General features: G+C 44.4%; 1 protein-coding gene across 1 annotated transcript in view; it reads right to left on the reverse strand.

Annotated features, from left to right (window-relative positions):
* Positions 1-19579, reverse strand: part of LOC110513701 (intersectin-2-like) — a 113054-nt gene that overhangs the window by 72467 nt on the left and 21008 nt on the right. Inside the window, exons 3-7 of the mRNA XM_036986810.1 lie at positions 12769-12899; positions 11719-11811; positions 10497-10560; positions 7912-8087; positions 7387-7548 (exon numbers count right to left, since the gene is read on the reverse strand). Coding sequence (XP_036842705.1) covers positions 7387-7548; positions 7912-8087; positions 10497-10560; positions 11719-11811; positions 12769-12796 — 523 coding nt within the window. The 5' untranslated portion in view covers positions 12797-12899. The remainder of the gene's footprint in view (positions 1-7386; positions 7549-7911; positions 8088-10496; positions 10561-11718; positions 11812-12768; positions 12900-19579) is intronic.

The raw sequence follows: 19579 nt of genomic DNA on the forward strand, positions 1-19579 counted from the left end.
AACACCATACATAACCCCTCTCTACTATACTGAACCATACATAACCCCTCTCTACTATACTGGACTGTATAACACCATACATAACCCCTTTCTACTATACTGAGCCATACATAACCCCTCTCTATTATACTGGACTGTATAACACCATACATAACCCCTCTCTACTATACTGAACCATACATAACCCCTCTCTACTATACTGAGCCATACATAACCCCTCTCTACTATACTGAACCATACATAACCCCTCTCTACTATACTGAGCCATACATAACCCCTCTCTACTATACTGGACTGTATAACACCATACATAACCCCTCTCTACTATACTGAACCATACATAACCCCTCTCTACTATACTGAACCATACATAACCCCTCTCTACTATACTGGACTGTATAACACCATACATAACCCCTCTCTACTATACTGAACAGTACATAAACCCTCTCTTCTATACTGGACCATACATAACCCCTCTCTACTATACTGAGCCATACATAACCCCTCTCTACTATACTGGACTGTATAACACCATACATAACCCCTCTCTACTATACTGAACCATACATAACCCCTCTCTACTATACTGAGCCATACATAACCCCTCTCTACTATACTGGACTGTATAACACCATACATAACCCCTCTACTATACTGGACCATACATAACCCCTCTCTACTATACTGGACTGTATAACACCATACATAACCCCTCTCTACTATACTGAACCATACATAACCCCTCTCTACTATACTGGACTGTATAACACCATACATAACCCCTCTCTACTATACTGAGCCATACATAACCCCTCTCTACTATACTGGACTGTATAACACCATACATAACCCCTCTCTACTATACTGAACCATACATAACCCCTCTACTATACTGAGCCATACATAACCCCTCTCTACTATACTGAACCATACATAACCCCTCTCTACTATACTGAGCCATACATAACCCCTCTCTACTATACTGGACTGTATAACACCATACATAACCCCTCTCTACTATACTGAACCATACATAACCCCTCTCTACTATACTGAACCATACATAACCCCTCTCTACTATACTGGACTGTATAACACCATACATAACCCCTCTCTACTATACTGAACAGTACATAACCCCTCTCTACTATACTGGACTGTATAACACCATACATAACCCCTCTCTACTATACTGAGCCATACATAACCCCTCTCTACTATACTGGACTGTATAACACCATACATAACCCCTCTCTACTATACTGGACTGTATAACACCATACATAACCCCTCTCTACTATACTGAACCATACATAACCCCTCTCTACTATACTGGACTGTATAACACCATACATAACCCCTCTCTACTATACTGAACTGTATAACACCATACATAACCCCTCTCTACTATACTGAACCATACATAACCCCTCTCTACTATACTGGACCATACATAACCCCTCTCTACTATACTGGACTGTATAACACCATACATAACCCCTCTCTACTATACTGGACTGTATAACACCATACATAACCCCTCTCTACTATACTGAACCATACATAACCCCTCTCTACTATACTGGACTGTATAACACCATACATAACCCCTCTCTACTATACTGAACCATACATAACCCCTCTCTACTATACTGAACCATACATAACCCCTCTCTACTATACTGGACTGTATAACACCATACACAACCCCTCTGTACTATACAGGACTGTATAACACCATACATAACCCCTCTCTACTATACTGAACCATACATAACCCCTCTCTACTATACTGGACTGTATAACACCATACATAACCCCTCTCTACTATACTGGACCATACATAACCCCTCTCTACTATACTGAACCATACATAACCCCTCTCTACTATACTGAACCATACATAACCCCTCTCTACTATACTGGACCATACATAACCTCTCTCTACTATACTGAACCATACATAACCCCTCTCTACTATACTGGACTGTATAACACCATAAATAACCCCTCTCTACTATACTGGACCATACATAACCCCTCTCGACTATACTGGACTGTATAACACCATACATAACCCCTCTCTACTATACTGGACCATACATAACCCCTCTCTACTATACTGGACTGTATAACACCATACATAACCCCTCTCTACTATACTGGACCATACATAACCCCTCTCGACTATACTGGACTGTATAACACCATATATAACCCCTCTACTATACTGGACCATACATAACCCCTCTCTACTATACTGGACCATACATAACCCCTCTCTACTATACTGAACCATACATAACCCCTCTCTACTATACTGGACTGTATAACACCATACATAACCCCTCTCTACTATACTGAACCATACATAACCCCTCTCTACTATACTGGACCATACATAACCCCTCTCTACTATACTGAACCATACATAACCCCTCTCTACTATACTGGACTGTATAACACCATACATAACCCCTCTCTACTATACTGGACCATACATAACCCCTCTCGACTATACTGGACTGTATAACACCATACATAACCCCTCTCTACTATACTGGACCATACATAACCCCTCTCTACTATACTGAACCATACATAACCCCTCTCTACTATACTGGACTGTATAACACCATACATAACCCCTCTCTACTATACTGGACCATACATAACCCCTCTCGACTATACTGGACTGTATAACACCATACATAACCCCTCTCTACTATACTGGACCATACATAACCCCTCTGTACTATACTGAGCCATACATAACCCCTCTCTACTATACTGGACTGTATAACACCATACATAACCCCTCTCTACTATACTGGACCATACATAACCCCTCTACTATACTGGACTGTATAATACCATACATAACCCCTCTCTACTATACTGAACCATACATAACCCCTCTCTACTATACTGGACCATACATAACCCCTCTACTATACTGGACTGTATAACACCATACATAACCCCTCTCTACTATACTGGACTGTATAACACCATACATAACCCCTCTCTACTATACTGGACCATACATAACCCCTCTACTATACTGAACCATACATAACCCCTCTCTACTATACTGAACTGTATAACACCATACATAACCCCTCTCTACTATACTGGACCATACATAACCCCTCTCTACTATACTGGACCATACATAACCCCTCTCTACTATAGTGGACTGTATAACACCATACATAACCCCTCTCTACTATACTGGACCATACATAACCCCTCTCGACTATACTGGACTGTATAACACCATATATAACCCCTCTCTACTATACTGGACCATACATAACCCCTCTCTACTATACTGGACCATACATAACCCCTCTCTACTATACTGGACCATACATAACCCCTCTCTACTATACTGAACCATACATAACCCCTCTCTACTATACTGGACTGTATAACACCATACATAACCCCTCTCTACTATACTGAACCATACATAACCCCTCTCTACTATACTGGACCATACATAACCCCTCTCTACTATACTGGACTGTATAACACCATACATAACCCCTCTCTACTATACTGAATTGTATAACACCATACATAACCCCTCTCTACTATACTGAACCATACATAACCCCTCTCTACTATACTGAACCATACATAACCCCTCTCTACTATACTGAACTGTATAACACCATACATAACCCCTCTCTACTATACTGAACTGTATAACACCATACATAACCCCTCTCTACTATACTGGACCATACATAACACCTCTCTACTATACTGAGCCATACATAACCCCTCTCTACTATACTGGACTGTATAACACCATACATAACCCCTCTCTACTATACTGGGCCATACATAACCCCTCACTACTATACTGGACTGTATAACACCATACATAACCCCTCTCTACTATACTGAACCATACATAACCCCTCTCTACTATACTGAACCATACATAACCCCTCTCTACTATACTGGACCATACATAACCCCTCTCTACTATACTGAACCATACATAACCCCTCTCTACTATACTGGACCATACATAACCCCTCTCTACTATACTGAACCATACATAACCCCTCTCTACTATACTGGACCATACATAACCCCTCTCTACTATACTGAACCATATATAACCCCTCTCTACTATACTGAACCATACATAACCCCTCTCTACTATACTGGACTGTATAACACCATACATAACCCCTCTCTACTATACTGAACCATACATAACCCCTCTCTACTATACTGAACCATACATAACCCCTCTCTACTATACTGGACTGTATAACACCATACATAACCCCTCTCTACTATACTGGACCGTACATAACCCCTCTAGACTATACTGGACTGTATAACACCATACATAACCCCTCTCTACTATACTGGACCATACATAACCCCTCTCTACTATACTGGACCATACATAACCCCTCTCTACTATACTGAACCATACATAACCCCTCTCTACTATTCTGGACTGTATAACACCATACATAACCCCTCTACCATACTGGACTGTATAACACCATACATAACCCCTCTCTACTATACTGGACCATACATAACCCCTCTCTACTATACTGGACCATATATAACCCCTCTCTACTATACTGGACTGTATAACACCATACATAACCCCTCTCTACTATACTGAGCCATACATAACCCCTCTCTACTATACTGAACCATACATAACCCCTCTACTATACTGAACTGTATAACACCATACATAACCCCTCTCTACTATACTGAACCATACATAACCCCTCTCTACTATACTGGACTGTATAACACCATACATAACCCCTCTCTACTATACTGAGCCATACATAACCCCTCTCTACTATACTGGACTGTATAACACCATACATAACCACTCTCTACTATACTGAACCATACATAACCCCTCTCTACTATACTGAACCATACATAACCCCTCTCTACTATACTGGACTGTATAACACCATACATAACCCCTCTCTACTATACTGGACCATACATAACCCCTCTCGACTATACTGGACTGTATAACACCATATATAACCCCTCTCTACTATACTGGACCATACATAACCCCTCTCTACTATACTGGACCATACATAACCCCTCTCTACTATACTGAACCATACATAACCCCTCTCTACTATACTGGACTGTATAACACCATACCTAACCCCTCTACTATACTGGACTGTATAACACCATACATAACCCCTCTCTACTATACTGGACCATACATAACCCCTCTCTACTATACTGGACCATACATAACCCCTCTCTACTATACTGGACTGTATAACACCATACATAACCCCTCTCTACTATACTGAGCCATACATAACCCCTCTCTACTATACTGAACCATACATAACCCCTCTACTATACTGAACTGTATAACACCATACATAACCCCTCTCTACTATACTGAACCATACATAACCCCTCTCTACTATACTGGACTGTATAACACCATACATAACCCCTCTCTACTATACTGAACCATGCATAACCCCTCTCTACTATACTGGACTGTATAACACCATACATAACCCCTCTCTACTATACTGAACCATACATAACCCCTCTCTACTATACTGAACCATACATAACCCCTCTCTACTATACTGGACTGTATAACACCATACATAACCCCTCTCTACTATACTGGACTGTATAACACCATACATAACCCCTCTCTACTATACTGAACCATACATAACCCCTCTCTACTATACTGGACTGTATAACACCATACATAACCCCTCTCTACTATACTGAACCATACATAACCCCTCTCTACTATACTGGACTGTATAACACCATACATAACCCCTCTCTACTATACTGGACCATACATAACCCCTCTCTACTATACTGGACTGTATAACACCATACATAACCCCTCTCTACTATACTGAACCATACATAACCCCTCTCTACTATACTGAACCATACATAACCCCTCTCTACTATACTGAACTGTATAACACCATACATAACCCCTCTCTACTATACTGGACCATACATAACCCCTCTCTACTATACTGAACCATACATAACCCCTCTCTACTATACTGAACTGTATAACACCATACATAACCCCTCTCTACTATACTGGACCATACATAACCCCTCTCTACTATACTGAGCCATACATAACCCCTCTCTACTATACTGGACTGTATAACACCATACATAACCCCTCTCTACTATACTGAGCCATACATAACCCCTCTCTACTATACTGAACCATACATAACCCCTCTCTACTATACTGGACTGTATAACACCATACATAACCCCTCTCTACTATACTGAACCATACATAACCCCTCTCTACTATACTGAACCATACATAACCCCTCTCTACTATACTGGACCATACATAACCCCTCTCTACTATACTGGACTGTATAACACCATACATTACCCCTCTCTACTATACTGAGCCATACATAACCCCTCTCTACTATACTGAACCATACATAACCCCTCTCTACTATACTGGACTGTATAACACCATACATAACCCCTCTCTACTATACTGAACCATACATAACCCCTCTCTACTATACTGAACCATACATAACCCCTCTCTACTATACTGGACCATACATAACCCCTCTCTACTATACTGAACCATACATAACCCCTCTCTACTATACTGGACCATACATAACCCCTCTCTACTATACTGAACCATACATAACCCCTCTCTACTATACTGGACCATACATAACCCCTCTCTACTATACTGAACCATACATAACCCCTCTCTACTATACTGGACTGTATAACACCATACATAACCCCTCTCTACTATACTGAACCATACATAACCCCTCTCTACTATACTGGACTGTATAACACCATACATAACCCCTCTCTACTATACTGAGCCATACATAACCCCTCTCTACTATACTGGACTGTATAACACCATACATAACCCCTCTCTACTATACTGAACCATACATAACCCCTCTCTACTATACTGGACTGTATAACACCATACATAACCCCTCTCTACTATACTGAGCCATACATAACCCCTCTCTACTATACTGGACTGTATAACACCATACATAACCCCTCTCTACTATACTGAACCATAATTAACCCCTCTCTACTATACTGGACTGTATAATACCATACATAACCCCTCTCTACTATACTGAACCATACATAACCCCTTCACATTTCACTGTATGATACAATGAATAACTTGTGGCCGAGTCCCAGATCTAGAAAATGATATGTTTACTACTATGTCCTTTGCCAAATGCCAAACCGACCCTTATCCCCTTCCCCTTTTTAAATTGTGCATTTCAAAGCCCTGTGTAGGTAAGCATTATCTTGCACTATATTTACCTGGAGTGGTGCTAAATGGAGATGGGTTGAGGAGGCTGGAGTTGCCATTGGCCAGGGGCATCGTCATGGGAACCAGGGAGGGCACAGACGTCAGGGTGGGGTTAAGGGGCATCGGGGTCAGGACGGGCATGCCGACGAACAGATTTGGCATCGAGCCCATACCTGTGGAGTTAGAGAGAATGATATTATCCCACTGTCTCAAAACATCTCAGAGTAGGAGTGGTGATCGAGGATCAGTTTTACATCTTAATGAATAAGAGAGATGACCTGATCCTAGATCAACACTCCTGAGACTATGACCTGATCCTAGATCAAGACTCCTGAGACTATGACCTGATCCTAGATCACCACTCCTACCGAGACTATGACCTGATCCTAGATCACCACTCCTACCGAGACTCTTTATGACCTCATCCTAGATCAACACTCCTACTGAGACTATGACCTGATCCTAGATCAACATTCCTTCTCTGAGACTGCTTATACGGACCCTGACCACTGAGGTCACCATCCGTCTGGCCCTACCGGAGAATGCTGAAGACTTCATAATGGAGGTGGGCGTTGCAGTGGGTGGCTGCTTCATGCTGATTGGTAGAGAGGGGGGAAGGCCCCGCCCCTGCAGCCTCAGTTTAATCAGCTTCATGGCAATAGAGAACTCTAGTTGGTCCATCCTCCCATCACTACCCATATCAGCTAGGGACCTGGGGGGAGAGGAGGGGAGGAGAGAAAGAAGAGAGAGAGAGGAGGTGAGAGAGAGTAGGAGGAGAGATAGAGGGCAAGAGGGGGACGTTATAAAGCCTAGAAAAACACTGATTTAGTATAGATCCACTCTAACGACAGGACACACAGCACCGCTCTAATGACAGGACACACAGGACCACTCTAATGACAGGACACACAGCGCCACTCTCAATGACAGGACACACAGCACCACTCTAATGACAGGACACACAGCACCACTCTAATGACAGGACGACTCTAATGACAGGACACACAGCACCACTCTAATGACAGGACACACAGCACCACTCTAATGACAGGACACACAGCACCGCTCTAATGACAGGACACACAGCACCGCTATAATGTAGGGACACACAGCACCGCTCTAATGACAGGACACACAGCACCACTCTAATGACAGGACACACAGCACCGCTCTAATGACAGGACACACAGCACCACTCTAATGACAGGACACACAGCACCACTCTAACAACAGGACACACAGCACCGCTCTAATGACAGGACACACAGCACCACTCTAATGACAGGACACACAGCACCACTCTAATGACAGGACACACAGCACCGCTCTAATGACAGGACACACAGCACCACTCTAATGACAGGACACACAGCACCACTCTAATGACAGGACACACAGCACCACTCTAATGACAGGACACACAGCACCGCTCTAATGACAGGACACACAGCACCACTCTAATGACAGGACACACAGCACCGCTATAATGACAGGACACACAGCACCGCTCTAATGACAGGACACACAGCACCGCTATAATGTAGGGACACACAGCACCACTCTAATGACAGGACACACAGCACCGCTCTAATGACAGAACACACAGCACCACTCTAATGACAGGACACACAGCACCGCTCTAATGACAGGACCGCTCTAACGACAGGACACACAGCACCACTCCAATGACAGGACACACAGCACCACTCTAATGACAGGACACACAGCACCACTCTAATGACAGGACACACAGCACCACTCTAATGACAGGACACATGGCACTCCTCTAACAACAGGACACAGCACCGCTCTACTGACAGGACACACAGCACCGCTCTAATGACAGGACACACAGTACCGCTCTAATGACAGCACCGCTCTAATGACAGGACACACAGCACCGCTCTAATGACAGGACACATAGCACCGCTCTAATGACAGGACACACAGTGCCACTCTAATGACAGCACCGCTCTAATGACAGGACACACAGCACCACTCTAATGACAGGACACACAGCACCACTCTAATGACAGGACCGCTCTAACGACAGGACACACAGCACCACTAACAACAGGACACACAGCACCGCTCTAATGACAGGACACACAGCACCGCTCTAATGACAGGACACACAGCACCACTCTAATGACAGGACACACAGCACCGCTCTAATGACAGGACACACAGCACCACTCTAATGACAGGGCACACAGCACCACTCTAACAACAGGACACACAGCACCGCTCTAATGACAGGACACACAGCACCGCTCTAATGACAGGACACACAGCACTACTCTAACAACAGGACACACAGCACCGCTCTAATGACAGCACCGCTCTAATGACAGCACCGCTCTAATGACAGGACACACAGCACCACTCTAATGACAGGACACACAGCACCACTCTAACGACAGGACACACAGCACCGCTCTAATGACAGCACCGCTCTAATGACAGGACACATAGCACCGCTCTAATGACAGGACACACAGCACCACTCTAACAACAGGACACACAGCACCACTCTAACGACAGGACACACAGCACCGCTCTAACAACAGGACACACAGCACCACTCTAATGACAGGACACACAGCACCGCTCTAATGACAGGACACACAGCACCACTCTAATGACAGCACCGCTCTAATGACAGGACACATAGCACCGCTCTAATGACAGGACACACAGCACCACTCTAACAACAGGACACACAGCACCACTCTAATGACAGGACACATAGCACCGCTCTAATGACAGGACACACAGCACCACTCTAACAACAGGACACACAGCACCACTCTAACAACAGGACCGCTCTAACAACAAGACACACAGCACCGCTCTAATGACAGGACACACAGCACCACTCTAACGACAAGACAGTGTTTCCACCTAGGGGGGGCCGGGGTGTGTTTCCACCTAGGGGGGGCCGGGGTGTGTTTCCACCCAGGGGGGGGGGGGGGGGGGGGGGGGGTTGGGTGTGTTTCCACCCAGGGGCGGGGGCCGAGGTGTGTTTCCACCAAGAGGGGGGGGCCGGGGTGTGTTTCCACCCAGGGGGGGTGGGGGGGGGGGTTCCACCCAGGGGGGGCCGGGGTGTGTGTTTTCTCACCAGATCTCAGCCAGGACTGAAGGAGGAAGACCAGACTGGAGGAAGAACTGACTCGCCTGTTCACCTACACAACACAACACACACCTGTTAGACACACACACACGCCTATAAGACACACACACGCACACACACCTGTTAGACACACACACACACGCCTATAAGACACACACACACACCTGTTAGATACACACACACCTGTTAGATACACACACACCTGTTAGATACACACACACCTATTAGATACACACACACAAACACACACCTGTTAGATACACACACACCTGTTAGAAACACACACACCTGTTAGAAACACACACACCTGTTAGATACACACACACACACACACACACACACCTGTTAGATACACACACGCACACCTGTTAGATACACACACACCTGTTAGATACACACACACCTGTTAGATACACACACACACCTGTTAGATACACACACACACACACCTGTTAGATACACACACACACACACCTGTTAGATACACACACACACACACACCTGTTAGATACACACACACACACCTGTTAGATACACACACACACGCACACCTGTTAGATACTCACACACCTGTTAAATACACACACACACACACACACACACACCTGTTAGATACACACACACACACACACTTGTTGGATACACACACACACACACACACACTTGTTGGATACACACACACACACACACTTGTTGGATACACACACACACACACACTTGTTAGATACACACTCATAAACATATACGCACACACACACCTGTTAGATACACACACACTTGTTAGATACACACCTGTTATACACACACACATCTGTTAGACACACACACACACACACACACACACACACACCTGTTATATACACACACACCTGTTAGATACACATACACACACATCTGTTAGATACAAACACAGACACCTGTTAGATACACCTGTTAGATACACACCTGTTATACACACACACACACACACACACACACACATCTGTTAGATACAAACACACACACCTGTTAGATACACACACACCTGTTAGATACACACACACCTGTTAGATACACACACACACCTGTTAGATACACACACACCTGTTAGATACACACACACCTGTTAGATACACACACACACCTGTTAGATACACACCTGTTAGATACACACACACACCTGGACCTGTTAGATACACGGTCAAGTCAGGTATGTGATTTGGAGACTCACCCGATATGTATCCCAGGACAGGTGTCAGAGAGTTAAACTGTTTATCATGTTTCAGCCTCTCCTCTGGACTGATGTTCCACATGCTGACTGCATCTATAGAGACAGGAGGGAGGGAGAGAGAGGGATGGGGAAAGAGGGGAGGACGGGGAGAGAGGGGAGGACGGGGAGAGAGAGGGACGGGGAGAGAGAGGGACGGGGAGAGAGAGGAGGACAGGGAGAGAGGGGAGGACGGGGAGAGAGAGGGACGGGGAGAGAGAGGAGGACGGGGAGAGAGGGGAGGACGGGGAGAGAGAGGGACGGGGAGAGAGGGGAGGAAGGGGAGAGAGGGGAGGGGATGACGGGGAGAGAGAGGGGAGGACGGGGAGAGAGGGAGGGAGTGGGGAAGGGGAGGAGGGACAGAGGGTAGGGGGAGTAGAAAATGAATATATCAGAAGAATCTTTCATACTATATAATCAATTAGTAATGGTTCATATGAAGCCAATTTGTGTATTTATTTTTGAATTATTAGGTAAAGTGAGTTTTACATTATTGTTGAGGGGATCAGATGGGTCCCCAATGGCACCCTACTCCCTATAGGCTTAGACCAAAGTAGTGCATCCTACTCCCTATAGGCTTAGACCAAAGTAGTGTACCCTACTCCCAATAGGCTTAGACCAAAGTAGTGCACCCTACTCCCAATAGGCTTAGACCAAAGTAGTGCACCCTACTCCCTATAGGCTTAGACCAAAGTAGTGCACCCTACTCCCTATAGGCTTAGACCAAAGTAGTGCACCCTACTCCCTATAGGCTTAGACCAAAGTAGTGTACCCTACTCCCAATAGGCTTAGACCAAAGTAGTGTACCCTACTCCCAATAGGCTTCATCCCATGTGGGAGCTGCACCTATACTAGGAGGATAGGTGCAAGGACGCTTTAAGAGCAGCTACTGATCCTGCCACCCAGTGGCGGTATGACACACACCGTAAGCCCAGCACAAGGCAGTGGTCTTTGGTGAATGGGTCTGAAATTACTTTGGGTGATCCCATCCTGTTGACCAACAGTTTCACCCACCTGCTTCCAGAGGTTCCTGCTCCTTCATCCTCTACCCTGTGCTTCCGGGGGGGGGGGGGGGGGGGGGACTTCGATGAAGGATATCACAGGATTTCTTCCGTCCGTCCTACATCATCAGCCAAGGGCTGCTGCTGTCGTAGTGCATGTGGGGTCAAATGCCATCAAAAAAAGGGTCAGAGATGATGAAACAGGATTTTCTAGAGCTAATCAACACCCTGACCAGATCTGAGAAGCAGCCAATTATCTCTGGCCCCGTGCCGCTGCTGGGTCGCGGCTACAGCAGCCTCTTAGCACTTCATATCTGGCTTAAATACTACTGCCGCTCTGTTGGTAAAACTTTAATTCACACTTTTTGGAAACAAAAGCTGGTCTACAGGGATAATGGACCCAAATCATCTAGGAACCGACCCTCTCAGGTAATACCTCCCATCCTCTCTGTTGTCTCTATAAACCAAAGGTTTTGTCAGTTGTCATCTTGTACACATTCGTTTGAACTCCACTCTTAGATCTGCTTTTGTTAGCTCTAAAGAGAAGGCCTCTGTGATCTGCTGACCCAGTGCTTTTAGTTCAAAGGTGAATTCCATAAACCCCCCCCCCCCCCCCTTAGAAGTCTGTTTATAACATTCCATCAAATCAAATTGTATTTGTCATATATAGTTGAAGGAGGAAGTTTACATACACCTTAGCCAAATATATTTAAACTCAGTATTTGACCATTCCTGACATTTAATACCCTAGTAAAAAGTCCCTGTCTCAGGTCAGTTAGGATCACCACTTTATTTTAAGAATGTGAAATGTCAGAATAATAGTTGAGAGATTGATTTTTTTCAGCTTTCATTTCTTTCATCACATTCCCAGTGGGTAAGAAGTTTACATACACTCAAATAGTATTTGGTAGAATTGCCTTTAAATTGTTTAACTTGAGTCAAACATTTTGGGTAGCCTTCCACAAGCGTCCCATAATAAATTGGGTGAATTCTGGCCCATTCCTCCTGACAGAGCTGGTGTAACCGAGTCAGGTTTGTAGGCCTCCTTGCACGCACACGGTTTTTCAGTTCTGCCCACAAATGTTCTATAGGATTGAGGTGTTGCGATGGCCACTTCAATACCTTGACTTTGTTGTACTTAAGCCATTTTGCCACAACTTTGGAAGTATGCTTGGGGTATTTGTCCATTTGGAAGAACCATTTGCAACTAAGCTTTAACTTCCTGATGGATGTCTTGAGCTGTTGCTTCAATTTATCCACATTTTCTTTCCACGTGATGCCATCCATTTTGTGAAGTGCACCAGTGCCTCCTGCAGCAAAGCACCCCCACAACATTATGCTGCCACCCCCGTGCTTCACGATTGGGATGGTGTTCTCCGGCTTGCAAGCCTCCCCCTTTTTCCTCCAAACATAACGATGGTCATTATGGCCAAACAGTTCAATTTTTGTTTCATCAGACCAGAGGACATTTCTCAAAAAAAGTCTGATCTTTGTCCCCATGTGCAGTTGCAAACGGTAGTCTGGCTTTTTTATGGCAGTTTGGAGCAGTTGCTTCTTCCTTGCTGAGTGGCCTTTCAGGTTATGTCGATATAGGACTAATTTTACTGTGGATATAGATAATTTTGTACCTGTTTCCTCCAGCATCTTCACAAGGTCTTTTCCTGTTGTTCTGTGATTGATTTGCACTTTTCGCACCAAAGTATGTTCATCTCTAGGAGACAGAACTTGCCTTCTTCCTGAGCGGTATGACGGCTGCGTGGTCCTATGGTATTTATACTTGCATACTATTACTGGTACAGATGAACGTGGTACCTTCAGGCATTTGGAAATTGCTCTCAAGGATGAACCAGACTTGCAGAGGTCTATAATTATTTTTCTGAGGTCTTGGCAGATTTCTTTTGATTTTCCCATGATGTCAAACAAAGAGGCACGGAGTTTGAAGGTAGGCCTTGAAATACATCCACAGGTACACCTCCAATTGACTCAAATGATGTCAATTAGTCTATCAGGCGCTTCTAAAGCTATGACATAATTTTCTGGAATTTTCCAATCTGTTTAAAGGCACAGTCAACTTAGTTTATGTAAACTTCTGACCCACTGGAATTGTGATACAGTGAATTATAAGTGGAATAATCTGTCTGGAAACAATTGTTGGAAAAATGACTTGTGTCATGTACAAAGTGGTGTCCTAACTGATTTGCCAAAACTATAGATTGTTAACAAGAAATTTGTTAACAAGTGGTTGAAAAACGAGTTTTAATGACTCCAGCCTAAGTGTTTGTAAACTTCCGACTTAAACTGTACACGTCTTTAGCTGATGTTAAAATCTGAGATGATGATCCGGGAGAATTGTCATCAACTGACACTAATTAGCATAACGCAACGGACAAAAAATATTACTAGAAAATATTCATATTCATGAAATCACAAGTGAAATATATTGAAACACAGTTTAGCCTTTTGTTAATCCCCCTGTCATCTCAGATTTTGAAACTATGCTTACAGCCAAAGCAAGACAAGCATTTGTGTAAGTTTATCGATAGCCTAGCATAGCATTATGCCTAGCTAGCAGCAGACAACCTGGTCACGAAAATCAGAAAAGAAATCAAATTAAATTGTTTACCTTTGATGAACTTCGGATGTTTTCACTCACGAGACTCCCAGTTAGATAGCAAATGTTACTTTTTTCCAAAAATATAATTTTTGTAGCCGAAATAACTACGTTAGTTCTTCACGCATGGCTGAGAATTCGACCGGAAATTGAGGTCACGACAACGCCGAAAAATATTCAAAATTAGCTCCATAATATCGACAGAAACATGGCAAACGTTGTTTATAATCAATCCTCAAGGTGTTTTTCAAATATCTATTCGATAATATGGGAAGACCGGGAGGAAAAATAGCTAACTCTGTCTATTACGCAATAATTACTCTGAGAGCCCTCAGCCGGACACTTACGCAATGTAGTCGTTTACGCTCATTCTTCAACATAAAGGCATGAAACTACGTCAAAATGCCGTAGACACCTTGGGGAATACGTAGAAAAATGAATCTGGTTGATAGCCCATTCACTGCTCAATAGGGACGCATCGGAATGCAAATCTTTTAAAACATGAGTCACTTCCTGATTGGATTTTTCTCAGGGTTTCGCCTGCAATATCAGTTCTGTTATACTCACAGACAATATTTTTACAGTTTTGGAAACTTTAGAGTGTATTCTATCCTAATCTGTCAATTATATGCATATTCTAGCATCTTTGGGAACATTATTTTTCATTATTTTTCCAAAAATGAAAATAGTGCCCCCTAGTTTCAAGAGGTTTTAAAGAAGAAAAGGGTCTCCTTCAGCACCTCGGACTCAGTGACAGTCTGCAGGAAGAAACGTTGTAGCAGAGCAGGAGAAAAATAGGGAGGAGCATTTGGGCTACTCACATTAGAAGGGGTAGGAGATGAGGAAATGTTGGACGGGCAAGGAGGCGTGGCTGAGTCAAATACTAATCCCGACTTAATGAAGTGGTGATTAAAGAGCTCAGCCATGTGCTTCTTGTCAGTAACAACCACATCATCAACTTTAAAGGAAATGGGCAGCTGTGAGGAGGAGGGTTTATTTCTACAGGTCTTTAATTGTTTTCAAGAACTTCTTGGGGTTAGACCAACAGAGAGAAAACTGCTCCTTAAAGTAACTAACTTTGGCTGCCTGAACAAGAGCCAGTCAGCCTGAGTATGCGTGGGTCGAGCCTTTTGCCAAATGTAATTATTGAGGTGGAGTAACTCTGCAAGATTACAGTCGAACCAGGGACTGAACCTGAATTGAAATCTCATTTTCTTTGTGGGGGCGTGTTTGTTAACAATACCACTGACAATATCAAAAAAGAAGGTCCAAGCGTCTTCGACAGAGGGGATCACGCTGATTCTATACCATTTTCATGAAGTCATGAAGGCTTGTTTGCTCATTAAAGTTTTTTAGCAAGCTTCTATGACAAATCAGGACAAGTCGTTTCACTTAGTAGCCAAACACAGGCTGTAAAACAGGTCAAACAGGTTGATAATAAGGTCATTACAGAAAATACCAGACTGACACCATCAGGATTATTTTGTGAGAATAACATTGAGGAGAGCAGCCTTTTCTGGGTGTTTGGAGTCATACCTTGTGGGATTGGTAATAATCTGAGAAATATTTAGAGAGTCCCATTGCTTTAGGACTTGGTCAGGTGGTTTAAGCATGTCCCAGTTTAGGTCACTGAGCAAGACACATTCAGGTGTAAGGGGCCACCTTTGGAGGATCTGTCTTGCTGAAAAAGGTTATAACCAGAAAGGTTAACATCAGTATTCAAAACACTCTTCCTTAATCACGTCTCAGTAATGACCAACACATCTGGATTGGAGTTGGGAACCCAAACGCTCAATTGATCCATTTTAGGTAATAAGCTTCTAGTGTTAACGTGCAGAAAACCCAGGCTTTTACGAGAGCAGAAATCAGTGAAGCAGATATCGGATATCTCCTTTACTCTACTCTATCCTCCCTCCCCCTCCTTTCCTCTCTGAGACAGAGCTGAGACAGAGGCAGAGAGAGAGAGCTAAGAGAGGCCGAGAGAGAGAGCTGAAACCGAGAGAGAGCAAGAGAGAAAGAGAGCTGAGAGAGAGCAGGAGAGAGCTGAGAGAGAGCGGGAGAGAGAGCGAGAAAGAGCTAAGAGAGAGAGTGGGAGAGAGCTGAGAGAGTGAGAGAGAGCTGAGACAGAGACAGAAAGAGCTGAGACAGAGAGCGGAGAGAGAGAGAGAGAGAGAGAGCTGAGCGAGAGAGAGCTGAGACAGAGCAAGATAGAGCTAAGAGAGAGAGAGCTGAGACAGGGAGAGCTGAGACAGGGAGAGCTGAGACAGGGAGAGCTGAGACTGAAAGAGCTGAGACAGAGACAGAGACAGGAAGAGCTGAGCGAGAGAGAGCTGAGCGAGAGAGAGCAGAGAGAGAGCTGAGGCAGAGAGAGCTGAGGCAGAGAGAGAGAGCTGAGACAGAAACAGCTGAGACAGAGAGAGAAACAGCTGAGGGAGAGCTGAGACAGAGAGAGAGAGAGCTGAGACAGAGAGAGAGAGAGAGCTGAGACAGAGAGAGAGAGAGCTGAGACAGAGAGAGAGAGAGCTGCGAGAGAGAGAGAGAGCTGAGACAGAGAGAGAGAGAGCTGAGACAGAGAGAGAGAGAGAGAGAGAGCTGAGACAGAGAGAGAGAGAGCTGAGACAGAGAGAGAGAGAGCTGAGACAGAGAGAGAGAGCTGAGACAGAGAGAGAGAGAGCTGAGACAGAGAGAGAGAGAGCTGAGACAGAGAGAGAGAGAGCTGAGACAGAGAGAGAGAGCTGAGACAGAGAGAGAGAGAGCTGAGACAGAGAGAGAGAGAGCTGAGACAGAGAGAGAGAGAGAGAGAGAGCTGAGACAGAGAGAGAGAGAGACTCATTACTGTGAGACTTTAAAACTCTATAAACACTGAGAGCAAAGAAAAGCACAGTACAACAGCACAACAGCACAACAGTACAACAGTACAACAGCACAACAGCACAACAGTACAACAGTACAACAGCACAACAGTACAACAGCACAACAGTACAACAGTACAACAGCACAACAGCACAACAGCACAACAGTACAACAGCACGACAGCACGACAGCACGACAGCACTACAGTACAACAGTACAACAGCACAACAGCACAACAGCACAACAGCACAACAGCACAACAGTACAACAGTACAACAGCACAACAGCACAACAGTACAACAGTACAACAGCACAACAGTACAACAGTACAACAGTACAACAGTACAACAGCACAACAGTACAACAGCACAACAGCACAACAGCACAACAGTACAACAGCACAACAGCACAACAGTACAACAGTACAACAGTACAACAGTACAACAGCACAACAGTACAACAGCACAACAGTACAACAGTACAACAGCACAACAGTACAACAGTACAACAGCACAACAGCACAACAGCACAACAGTACAACAGCACAACAGTACAACAGTACAACAGTACAACAGCACAACAGTACAACAGCACAACAGTACAACAGTACAACAGCAAGCAGCTGACACTAATTGAGGAGGCCATAAACACAAACAACTTTTGGCAAAATTGGGAGAAAAACAAAATCTAAACGAGGAATTAGCGATACAAAATATTGACATATGGACAACCCATTTGAAAATACTCTACAACACCGTTCAAATTGACACAAATGTAGAACAACGCCAAATTCACGAGATGTTTAATGGATTAGAAAAAGCTATAAAGGACCATCAAATCCACTGGACTCCCCAATTACTGACCAGGGGCCTCATTTATAAACATTTATACAAAGAAGACCACTTTCTAAGCTAACTTTTGGATTCATAAAAAGCGAAATGGCGGGAGAATGTGTGGTCCTCCATGTTTTTATTTGTATGTAATGTGGCAGTAAGGCCCTGTTCCTCAACCCAATGGGGGAGTAAGGCTCTGTTCCTCGACCCAATGGGGTAGTAAGGCTCTGTTCCTCAACCCAATGGGGGAGTAAGGCTCTGTTCCTCAACCCAATGGGGGAGTAAGGCTCTGTTCCTCAACCCAATGGGGGAGTAAGGCTCTGTTCCTCAACCCAATGGGGGAGTAAGGCTCTGTTCCTCGACCCAATGGGGCAGTAAGGCTCTGTTCCTCAACCCAATGGGGGAGTAAGGCCCTGTTCCTCAACCCAATGGGGGAGTAAGGCTCTGTTCCTCAACCCAGTGGGGGAGTAAGGCTCTGTTCCTCAACCCAATGGGGGAGTAAGGCTCTGTTCCTCAACCCAATGGGG

This window comes from Oncorhynchus mykiss, chromosome 8 (genome assembly GCF_013265735.2).
Source record: "Oncorhynchus mykiss isolate Arlee chromosome 8, USDA_OmykA_1.1, whole genome shotgun sequence".
In the NCBI taxonomy this organism is placed as follows: Eukaryota; Metazoa; Chordata; class Actinopteri; order Salmoniformes; family Salmonidae; genus Oncorhynchus; species Oncorhynchus mykiss.